The sequence below is a fragment of the Megalobrama amblycephala genome, linkage group LG6, assembly GCF_018812025.1.
Source record: "Megalobrama amblycephala isolate DHTTF-2021 linkage group LG6, ASM1881202v1, whole genome shotgun sequence".
In the NCBI taxonomy this organism is placed as follows: domain Eukaryota; kingdom Metazoa; phylum Chordata; class Actinopteri; order Cypriniformes; family Xenocyprididae; genus Megalobrama; species Megalobrama amblycephala.
The window spans coordinates 10666383-10678602 of record NC_063049.1 but is presented as its reverse complement, the minus strand read 5'-3'; the positions used below and the strand labels follow the sequence as shown (position 1 = coordinate 10678602).

The following is a 12220-nucleotide window of genomic DNA, read 5'->3' as shown; positions in this document are numbered from 1 at the left end:
TGGAGTAATGATGCTGAAAATTCAGCTTTTCCATTAAAGGAATACATTAAAATTTAAAATATATTACATTAGAAAACTATTATTTCACAATATTACTGATTTTACTGTATTTTGATCAAATAAATGCATTGATGCAATGATTTTTGAAGTTTGTACATATGTACCACTTTTTTTGAGGCATTATTAGACCCCATTCTTGAAAGATGTGTGAAATCCAGAGAAAATTAATCTAATCTGTCAACAGTACGTTGGCACATATTAAGACAGAAAGCGAAAGCAAGGCTGCTGGACACATGACCAAATATACAAGGGTATTGGACATGTTCCAGAAAAAGCTCATTAAGATGGATGCATGGCAAGTATTTAACAACTGGCCTATATGCAAACCAGCTGGTCACTACACAAATCCAACATCTGGCTCTGCACCAATGACACTGATTGGCTACCAGACCTTCAACAAAGCATAAACCAAGTCCTGCTGCATTTGAAAAGACCTTGAAAGAAATATTACTGTGTGAAATATATGTTCTTGGATCTGATGTAGCAGTAGAGAAAATGCCTAACTATAGATTGCCTGAAACATGTGGAATGGCCATCTTGTGTATGTTTGGGTTTGTGTATGGATTTTGAGTTAGATTCTGAATATAGAAAACACCTGCTGAAGTCTCCTGTGTCTGTGAAGAAAGCATGAGGGCTTTTTAACATCAACGACAGTCCTTCCTGTCAACGCACAACCGGTGCAAAAAACAGAATTGACTGTGTGTCATTGAAAATAACACTCTGAACAACATATTCAAAAAAACAAAAAAAAATCAGTATACAAATTGATTAAACAGATATGTGTTGGAGTGGAGCAGTTAGCCATTTAGCCATTAGCCATTTATATTCAAAAATTATTAGATTAGATTATTAGATAGCATGTGCATCCGCAAACATAATGTGGAGACATTCCTACTGATCATATGATCTACAGTGAAACTATGGAGCGCTTGAGAATCTTTACTGAGGAAACTGTTGCGCCATCTAGAGGATCTGTAGAAATATTGGTATTCAAATAAGGAGCACTACAATGAATAACATAAAATGCCTCAAAAAAGTGATTTCACCAAATGTATTCTCCTTTTAAAGCTTGTAGTATATGTTGCTTGTAGTATACGTTACTTGGGCGTTTATTGTAAACATCAAATGTGTGGCTCTTATCTGTTAATTTGTTCCAGTAAGAGGAGGTTCCCGGTGCATCGCCTGCACTTCGAGAGACACAAAGCGCCCACAGGAAACATGAAGTAAACACTCTCTGGAAGCACTGCCCTAAACCCTAGACAAAACATCTGCCTGAAAGAGAGAGAAAGAGATGGACTGATACAGGATTATACAGCATTTTAGAACATTCAGGACAGTACACTCAAAAATAAAATAAAAAATCATTTTCATGACTATGTTTCTAAACGTACTTAAGTAGGGTAAGTGTACCTATTAAGCCCACCAAAAGCTAAGTTTAGGAGTTTTTTTCATAGATATTGACATGGTTTATAAGAAAAGTCAGAAGTCTGACATGGGCTTAATTGGTACTTTGGCAACATTTAAGACCGCATGTGTACCAAATAAGCCCACATCATGATTGTTTCACAATCTATAAAAAATGTATTGATTTTAAATAAGTATAACATCAATATATATCTAAACTACGACATATGCTCTCAATAACAAATGCGGAACAGTTAGTTCATGCGTTCATGACCTCAAGGCTAGATTACTGTAACGCTCTTCTGGGTGGTTGTTCCGTTCACCTTTTAAACAAACTACAGCTGGTCCAAAATGCAGCAGCTAGAGTTCTTACTAGAATCAGGAAGTATGACCATATTAGCCCAGTTCTGTCAACACTGCATTGGCTTCCTATTAAGCATCGTATAGATTTTAAAATCTTGCTTCTTACCTACAAAGCACTAAATGGTTTAGCTCCCCAGTATCTGAGCGAGCTCTTAAGGCATTATAGTCCCTCACGTCTATTCCGATCTCAGAATTCAGGACATCTGATAATACCTAGAATATCAAAATCGACTGCAGGCGGTAGATCCTTCTCCTATTTAGCACCTAAATTCTGGAACAGTCTTCCTATCGCTGTTCGGGAAGCAGACACACTCTGTCAGTTTAAATCTAGACTAAAAACACATGTGTTTAAACTTGCATACACATAACATATTATATACTTCTATAATTCAAATCATGTAAATTGTTAGGCTGCATAGATTAGGTCACTAGAACACTTCCCATAACACCTAATGTACTCGCTACATCATAAAAAGAATGGCGTCTACACTAATATTAGTCTCTCTCTGTTTATTCCAAGGTTTGCCGCAGCCTGCCAGATCCAGGCCTTATCCAGATGAGATGAAGGACCTGCATCTAGACATGCCGATAACGCAGCCCTGAAGTGTCAACTAAACTATCCCCTGCGAAGGCCTCCTTCCCTTTCCTTTCCCTATGTATAGATAAAACGTTATCAAATTATTCCAGTTCACACAGATCAAACACGCAAACTTATAGACTAAACATGTAAATGAACGGCAAGAATGCATTAAAGGTCGGTGGTCTGGCCTTCGGTCTGGAGCCTTAAGTCGGCTTGACGCTGAAGTTGTAGCAAGAGTCAATCTGGAAGTTTGACCGGATGTATCTCGGGAGCCAAGCCAAGTTGGGGCTCCATACTCTGGGTTTACGGGGGTCTCATAGTGGACCCCCTATGCCAGGATTATGGAGCCTTAAGTCGGCTTGATGCTGGAGTTGTAGTAGGAGTCAATCTGGAAGTTTGACCGGGTGTATCTCGAGAAGGAAGCTGAGCTGGGGCTCCAGACTCTGGGGTTAGTAGGGTCTCCTAGTGGGTCGGCTTGGTTCCCAAGTTATGCCCGGTCAAAATTCCACAGGAAGTGAAAATTCCAAAATTCTACTCCTGGCAAAGGGAGCCCACTGTGAGACCTCTCCATGCCCGGAGTCTGGAGCCCCAACTGGGGTTCCAGGGGCTTGGGACTGTTGGGAAAGTTAGGGTCCCTCTGGGACCTCTCCATGCCCAGAGTCTCAAGCCTTAACTCGGCTTGGTTTTCAAGTTATGCCTAGTTATACATAAGAAACTTTAGGACAAAATGGGCTCTATCTCAACTGAATTAATGTGTGTAATTTGTAGGCCTATCTAAATATAGTTAAGGTAGATTAAGTAAATTAAGTTCGGTTTATTTAGGTAAATTAAGGTAGTAAGTAAGGTAAGGTAGGGTAAAAGGTTAGAAAGGTAAAAGTATGCAAATAAATGTTTATAATTAAACATTTACACTCAGAAAATTGATCAAAGTTGTAATTAGAGGGAACACATAAAGTGGGCTTAAATGGTTCCACAGGTTTTTTCATTGTGCCCACATTGAGAAATGTTAACTGTTGTTGGCTATAGTTTGCATGCGTTTTGTGGTGCTGTACCATTTAAACCCAATAATAATAATAATAATAATAATAATAATAATACTACATAAAAAATGAAAAATGTAATTTATGATGTATTTATTTGTAAATTAATGTAAAATGAATAAAAAAAACATTTATTATTTGTAGTTCACATGCTTAATTTTTTGGCAGTCTATCTTTCAGTTATGGTTTGACCTTGAGATTAGCTTTGTGCGCAAGCTAATAAAATCATCTTTCCATTTAAAGGAAGATTATATAAAATGATAAGGTAGGCTACTATTTGTTCATACACAAAAAAACAATACATTTATCTCTTAGTTGACATAATATCAATGTACTTTCCAAAGAAATGGCTGAAAATTGCAGAAATGTGTTGATTTCTAAAGGGTCATAAAAGTTTTAAAACCATTGTTTTTGGGTGTCTTTTGGGTGTCTCAGCATGCACATGAATGGGGCTAACTCAACATTGCCAAATGTGATTGATATGCAATAAAAAATGTCAGGGAAGTAACAATCACTAGATTGGTGTCAATTATTATGTGTACCACACCTCAAAATATTTTTCAGATGTGTTCAGGTATTTTATTTCAAGACATTTGTCAGGTTTTTTCTAAAATGCTCTAGTGTGTATGACTAATTTCTTGGGCATCTCATCCCAAACCTCCGTTGCTAATTTAAAACGTCATCTTAGAGCTAGTAACGGAGGTTTCAGCCATTGATAGCTGAATAATGCAGTTATTAATACAGTTTTAGAGAGAGAGAGCGAGATTAAGTGTATGCGATTACCTGAGTCTGTTGTGCGTTCAAGATATGTCGAAAAGATCGCATGAGTTGAATGCACATACACCACAAAGTCGTAAATACCAGTGGGAAGCTTTACGGATTGGGGGCATGCCAGTGAAAAACGTGTCGTAATACCACAATATTTAGCAATGACATTTGTCAGGCTTTTTCTCCGTTCTAGGCCTATGTGTGTGCGTTCGAGTGGGAAAGCGGGCGGGAGAGAGTAGCCTATGTGCTTTTCCCACATAATAAAATGTAATTTAGTGGCAAAAAAGCATGGAAATAATTTGTTGTTTTTTTATCCTTTACCATATTTATTTGATATTATATTTGATTTATCTAATCAGTGTCGTTGTGGGTTTTGTTTCTTTTGCTGTTGTAGCCTGTAAGGACCTTTTGAAATAATTGAAATCATATTGGCGAAGTGATACATGTAATAATACCTGCCTAGAACTACTTCGCCAGGAGTTTGATTGACAGACGATCTAACCAATCATAACGCAGAATCCATTCCGTAGATGTTCGTCTAAGCACTTGCAGTCAGGGCAGGGGAATAAATCAAATGTCGGCGGTCTTGAACTTGAAAATGGTGTGTACTGACCTCTTTCCGCGGTTCAAACAACATTTCTGATGTTCATTCATGTTTATTTGATGCTATAAAATGAACTGGTAGGAAGAGATGATCGGTTCACGAGCCGCTTGAACTTTGTCAAGCTATGATATAGAGTAGCCTGGTTACATACTGTTAAACTTCTCTTTTGAAAAAAAGAAAGGGAAAAAAAAAAAAAAAAAAACAGCGATATGTTAGTAACAAAAAGTAGATAACTACACTGAAGATACATAAGGGGGCAAAAATTTAAAAATTGTATGTGTATGTAATTTGTAATTTCATCATAGCCATGCATTGTCTTAACAACAATAAGGGAATTTTAATTAATTTCTTTTAATTTACATCAGAACAGATGTACTAACAGAATATTGAATAAAAAGTATTGTAAAAAAGGAGCATAAAATGCTGCCAAAGACTCGATGTCCCTACTGGGACTGCTTTCTTGTATCTTGAGGCTCCACAGTTCAGATTTGTTTGTCTTCCTGTTGCTTCTCAGTGTAGTTAGTGGTTTGATTCTCATTTATGTAGTTATCACTGCAAGATTTCCAGCCTGACTCAGCAGTACTGCCAGACTCTACTGATAACAGCCATGGTAATTTGCTCATGTTGTACCTTTGAATGTAAAAAAAATAATAATAATAATAATAAAAAAAAATAATAATAAAAAAAAAGAATCTTTACACAGCTCTTTGCACACAACAAAAGTTCATTGAGATCATGTCTGTCAAGAAGAAACACAAAATATCAAGGTTTGTAATGCACTGAACATGACTTATGTGAAGCTGATCTTTTTATTTTGTTTTATTTTATTTGTAACATAACCATGTAGGGGTATCACACACCTGAGTTTTCTATTCTTTGAAAGCATTTATTTAAAGGGATCATGTCATACTTTTTGTAATCCCACTAAGATCCACGTATAATGTTTCTCAAGAATTTTTTTATTGAGCTGAATGATGACATCACTGTTTTTTTGCAGAGCTGTTTTACAGCAGAATTGAACTAATTTAATAATTTATGAACTTTACAAAGTTAACTGAACTGAATTATCACTGAACTGACTTCAGCTGAATAATGACACTGCTGCTTTACAGCAGAATTGAATTGTGTTTGCATCACTGATCATTATCTGCCTGTTTAACACTAGCTGCTTTGAAACAATCTGTATTGTATAAATATATGTACACAGTGTTGGGAAGGTTACTTTGGAAATGTAATAGTTTACAGATTACAAGTTACCCTATTTAAAAATGTATATAGTGTATCTATTTCAATTACTTTTTTAAAGCTGCAGTCTGTAAGTTGTGCCTCTTTGTTGCCATCTCTGTTTGAAACCTGCAATTGCAGTTATTTGCGGTATTATCATCTTTATGTGGTTGTGCCTCGGCACGGTTCCTCAGCGATGAAGAATCTAATGTTTACTGTCAGTCACCACACAATTGTGGATACTGTATTTCGGAATCACTGATTCTATGTCTTGGAAGTATGACCAAAATAAGAATTTTCACTGGAAAATGTCATCTGAGCAAACAAAAGTAACATGTCTGCCACTTTTTTTCTGACTAAAAAAACCCCAAAAACATTAGGCCTACAATAAATCGCACTGCCAATGGTGATTAAATCTAACGATTGCTGGATCAGAACAAACTGTGCAAATGATTAGTATTGTTATACTTTGTTCTCAAATTGTTAATGTTAACAACATCAGCACACAGCGTTAACTATAGATTTCAATTTCTGTAGCCACTCCGCAGTCCGACGTGTTTTGCTTTTGTACACCAGAAAAAAAATAAATAGTAGTATTATAAAAAATATATAGTAGTATTATAAAAGGGTTGTATATTAGTCCCATCACTCAACAATACAATAAACAGCAACACAATAATTTAATAATGATAATATAACAAATTAAAACTATCATTGCTTTTTTACCATAGGGATATATGCAAGGCACTCAACCCAAAATATACCCAATGACATGTTAATTCCTTCTTGGTATGGTGTTAAAAAGGCCAATGTGATCAGAGAGCTGAAGGACAAGCCAAAGCTGGCCATTACAACAGATGGATGGACCAGCCTCCATCAGGATCACTATCTCACTGTTACAGTGCACTACACAAGCCAGGGCAGTGTAAAACAGAAGGTCCTCAACACCAGGGCAGTTTACAAATCACAAACTGGCGAAGTATTGGCAGAGGAGATCTCTGACATTCTGGAAGCTTGCGATTGAGCCGAGCAAGATTGTAGCTGTAACCGTTGATAATGCTGGCAATATGGATATTGCCATCAAGAAGCTACAGATCCTAAAAATAGGATGTTTTGCACATACATTGATTCTGGCAGCACAGAAAATGTATCTAATTGCATCCATTGATGAATGGGCAGCCCGAATCAGAGCAGTGGTCGTGTGGTTCAAGAGATCCTCTGTCGAAACGGTGTTGACGTAAAAGCAGCAGCTCCTTGGTTAGGCAGTTCAATCTATTATTATAAATGTTATTTTTGAAATTCACGCATCTAGCAATTTAATTCAATATTCAAGTGATAGAGATAGAGAGATTCTATCTAATGATAGAGAGATTCATGGAGCAGTATTCAGCGATCCAAGCTGTGAAAAGCATTGCCCAAAGAAGACAACCTGGACCGTCTGAAAGATGAGGACTTCCATAAGGAGTTTTCCAGCTCATTAGAATCCTCTATACATCCACACTGTGTGTGTCATGTGAGAAGAATGCCACCTGTGGACAGATCTTACCCATCCTTCAAAAAATGGAAGACCATTTTACTGTGAAGGATGAGGATACAATGTTTGTGGCATCTATCAAAGAGAAGGTGTGGGAGAACCTCTCCCAGCGATATCAGAATGATGACATTCAAGCCTTCCGGCATGAAGCCCCAGCACTGGACCCCAGATTTAAAGGGGGGTCAGTCAGTGATGCAACTTGGGACAGATTGAGGAAGAAAGCTGTTGACAATGTGACAGGACCAATAACAGGGCTGGAACAGACAGACAGATCACCAGCAAAAGGAGAAGTCTGAAGGAAAAGGTGAGGAAATGGAGGAAACAGTTTCCTCCATTGTACAAAACAAGGAGTGCCTTGGAGGAGCTGTTCTCAGAGGAGGACAGGAAATTGAGGTTTACGATCCAACAGGATACCTCGGCCCTCACCCTTAGCGAATGAGTTGACCTGGAGGTTGAGCTCTACAAAAGCCTGTCTACCATTCCTATGGCTGAAGATCCTGCGATGTGATGGTGGGAGAAGAGAGATATTTTGCCCCTTCTCACAAAAATTGCAACAGTCTACCTCTGTGCTCAAGCCTCTTCCACCCCTAGTGAGAGGGTGTTTTCAACTGCTGGGAACACATTAAGCCAGGAGAGGTCCTGTCTTCTGCCAAAAAAGGCAAATATGTTAATCTTTCTCCAAAACAATGGTTTACAGTTACATTTATTTTGTAATTAAATTACGTAATGCCGCTACATGTATCTAGTTACTTCAAAGTTCTATATAAACAAAGATGACTTGTCTTGACTTTTAAAACAAAGCAAATAGATGTGATGACTTGATGACTTCTTTCCAGTCTTGTCATCTCTCATGTTCTTGCTCAGACGTGGACAGGCTCTGAGTCTCTGGTGAGTTCCTGTCAGGTTGGGGTTGGACTTCAGGCTTCAGTCGAGTCTCGAGTTCAAGCCCTCCTCCGAGTACAGCAAGTCTGTTACTTCCTATCCAATACAAAGATTAAATTAACAAGTCAACTCATGAATGATTTAGAACTGATTCACAACAGAACTGAATTCTGTTTGCATCACTGACTCTGTTATTTTCCTGTTTATTAATGTGAACACTCCAATGAAGACAAATCTGAAAATCGCACTAGAAACAATCCAGAATTGAAGGCAAATGATAATAATCTACTCTGTCTGTTACACTTCCTCACACCTGTAATCACTGATCGAGTGAATCTTCTGAACTTCTCCAATCTACATCATTTCGAATCCATTTGTGTTGTAACATCTGCTCTGTCGTCAGCCGTTTAGTTGGATCCCGGGTCAGGCACTGGCTAATCAGATGTCTGCATTCTGTAAACATATAATATAATGTAAAATGTTCCTTATCTTTACTTTAAAAGTGAAGCATGTGGTTTCTGTGACATTAGTGGCACCTATAGCGGAATTTAAAAAAAAAACATATTTTCAAAAAACCTTGCAAACGTCCCTTTTGTGCATCGTGTCTGTCTTCCCCAACTCAGACATCATAAACGCAGTTTCTGGTCCAACATATTAGGAATACTTTCTTCTGTGTTGTATTTGTCTTTATGAAAATGTGTCTTTCTGAACCGGAGCATGATGATGCTATATGGTATTGAAAAATGCTTTGTAGTGCGTAGCATCACAATGCTTTGTTCACTTTGACGTGTTCATGACCCGTTTAATATTTGAAGGTATAAATGCAGCGAATTTTGGCTTTCACTTCTGTAACTAAAGCTGAATATCTTTTCCCATGACTCCGCCTGCTACAGTAACCCCGCCCCTAAACTCTCGCTATACGTTGAGTTATATATAAAAATCTTACATACTTCACCTTTAACTGTTTCTGTGCAGAGCCTTTTGCTTTATGTGTGTGTTTAATGTTCTCCATATTATTCCCTCACCTTTGGATAAGCTGGAGTTCTGAAATGTGACTTTGGCTCGTGTGATTTCCGCTCTATCCTGAAAAGGAGAACATGCGTTCACCATCTCATACAGCAACACTCCTAGAGACCAGACATTCGCTGGGACGGCGTGGAATCGAGGGTCTGTCAAGGCTTCAGGTGGGCAGTAATACAGCATTCCTGTAAGAAAGACATTTGGACATTGTTGAGCTTTTTTAAAAGCATCAAATAATCAGTAAGCTCACTACATTCACTCCCAAAACGCTCACCACGGGCTAGGTCCCTCTTGTAGCCATCGCTGCTAAACAGCTGACCGCAGCCAAAGTCTATCAGCTTGAGCTCTAACGTGTTTTTCTTCAACAGGAAGTTCTGCGCATGGACGTCATTGTGAAAAACGCCGTGCTCAATGCAGTGTTGTACTGCCAGCACAGCCTGTGGCATGATGACCCGCGCTGTTGTTTCGTCCAGTTGAGGATGACGAACGATGAAGTCCAGCAAGCTCTCGCAGGGTTCAGGGAACTCCATGACCAGAGTGAATTTTCAAGGATGTTCAAACCACTCGTATAGTTGTATGATGTAGGGGCTGATGGGTTCTCGCCTCATCATCAGCAGCAGCGCCACTTCTGTAACGAGAGGCTTGGGATGCCCGGGCTAGAGAAAAGCAGTAGACAGAAGGTTAGCTGGGTAAAAATCTGCAGAAAACTTATCATTTTTAAATTGACTTTTCTTTGATCTTTTCAGATGTGTTCAACAGAGTCTTTTTGGTCATTTGGTGTTTCTGGGCTTATTTGTCTGTTACATTTACACCTAATGCTTCCTACAGGTGTATTGACTACAGTAATCTGCACTTAAGCAACTAAATACACATTCAGGTTTTGGCCAACTTACAATATCAAGATAACGATTGTTGTCAGTCTTGCGAATCCGCTTGAATGCAACCTGAAAAAAAAAAAAAAAAAAATCAATAACAGTAAAAGTATTCAAGCAGTTGACCTTGATCCAAGTATTAAACCATCTGTTAAATGTTTTAAATATGTTTTGATGCATGCAAGAGCAACACTTTGTACAGTTCGGTAAGATTTACCTTTTTGGTGTCAAATCTGTGTGTTTCCTCGAACACCCTGCCAAATCCTCCAGATCCAATCATCTCTCCCGCGTTGTAGAGAGACTCAAAGGACTCTGAAAACAAACAGAAAAATATGAGCTTGATAGATCCTTTGTTTCATTTTAAAAGTATCAGTGCTAGTTGTGTCGAGAAAATAATATTAATATGGGAAAATAACATTAATATTCCCTGAAAACAAGCCTTAAGATATTTTTAGTGGAAAGCAAGACGACAAAAGTTTTAAAATAATGTTGGAGAAATAATGCCTGTCGATTTACCGTTATTTGTCTTGACGGCGGAGCGATCTGGAGCAGGTGACGGTTCAGGATCAGGCTCTGACTCCAGATCTGCTGGAAGGACAAAAGGCTCCACAACATCCACAGCACTACTGTGGAAACAGCAGCCGAAAGGACTCTTCATAGCCTTCCACAGCCTCCGGAAGAAAGAACCAAATACTTTCCTCTTCTGACATTTTGTAGGTTTTTCTGAAATGAAGAAAAACTATTGAAAACAACTATTAGAAACATCTCTGACCTCAAATTAAACAATGATATAATGACATACCTTACATTTTACTGTTAAATTCTTATATCTGTAATGTTACAAATCCAAAGTAATGGAAAAATGTCCAGTTTCAGCTAAATGTGACCAAACATTAAGGTGTTAAAAACTTGAAGCAGTCTTATGCATGAAACAGCAGAATCTCTATCTGTACACGTTACAGCGGCCCACCTTATTTCAGTCTCACCTGTTGAGCTCTTGTTCACAGAAGAAGCCTCCTCCATGGCACCCCGAGCAGATCGACCAAGTCTCTGGCGGCCCGACAGGAACTTGACCCGGCAGCGGAGGGCACATCCACTCGTCGAGGCTGTTGGACCTGGACAAACACCGGTTGCCCTGTTGGTTTGTGCGATCTGATCCATCACCACTCCACCTCCATATGACACTCTACGAGCCTCTGCTGCTGAGGCTCAACAACTCTCTGCATGACCGCCTCTCTACATTGTCCTCAGAGAGGGACAGACATTATGTGGACATGATGTCCGGTGATTTTTTCAATGACAAATCATTTATTAACTGAGCCATAACTCGTTTAATAAAAGCCTGTTCTGACCTCTGTGAGAGCGTTTATCAAGCCTTTTAAATGGAGTGGACGGACGTCCATCGTCTGGGCTCTGCTGGCTGCCGCTCTGCCACTTCCTCCTCCAGTGGTCCTGACCTGTGGACACAAAAACAGAAAACTCTGATGGCAGAGGTGTTAAATATCCAGATATCTCCTGGCTCAGTGTCTGGGTCGGGTCTGGCAGCGGATCCTGAACGCAGTCATCAGAACCGGGTCTCCAAACCTCCTGACCAGCCGTCTGAGAGGAAGCAGCTCTCCTGGATCTGGAGCGGCCTGAGGCTGGAATATTTCAGACATCACATAGTTAGTCATGTTTTATTAATAATCAATAATCAATGTCAGTGTCAATTACAAAATGGTATTACAGTTACTCAAATTTAAGAGTTTACTTCATATGCAAGGAATCAAATACTTGTGATCACTTACTTAGCTGGGAAAATTGGGTGATCAAATGGGTTCCCTCGCACAAGTTTCTTCACATTTATTTAGTAAATCATTGTACAACATC

General features: G+C 38.8%; 2 protein-coding genes across 5 annotated transcripts in view; both read right to left on the bottom strand.

Annotated features, from left to right (window-relative positions):
* The window catches only part of mylka (myosin, light chain kinase a), a 114986-nt gene extending 110535 nt beyond the window's left edge, over window positions 1-4451 (bottom strand). Inside the window, 2 exon segments of the mRNA XM_048192919.1 lie at window positions 1162-1332; window positions 4231-4451. The gene's annotated coding sequence lies outside the window, so the exon portion shown is untranslated.
* Window positions 4452-5545: 1094 nt separating this feature from the next.
* Window positions 5546-12220, bottom strand: part of LOC125269879 — a 37473-nt gene continuing 30798 nt past the window's right edge. For all 4 annotated transcript variants that reach the window (XM_048192923.1, XM_048192920.1, XM_048192921.1 and 1 more), the window contains 9 exons: window positions 11704-11991; window positions 11338-11466; window positions 10868-11074; window positions 10569-10663; window positions 10373-10423; window positions 9754-10135; window positions 9485-9664; window positions 8773-8912; window positions 5546-8555 (listed from right to left, as the gene is read on the bottom strand). In XM_048192923.1, coding sequence (XP_048048880.1) covers window positions 10025-10135; window positions 10373-10423; window positions 10569-10663; window positions 10868-11074; window positions 11338-11466; window positions 11704-11991 — 881 coding nt within the window. In that variant the 3' untranslated portion in view covers window positions 5546-8555; window positions 8773-8912; window positions 9485-9664; window positions 9754-10024. The remainder of the gene's footprint in view (window positions 8556-8772; window positions 8913-9484; window positions 9665-9753; window positions 10136-10372; window positions 10424-10568; window positions 10664-10867; window positions 11075-11337; window positions 11467-11703; window positions 11992-12220) is intronic.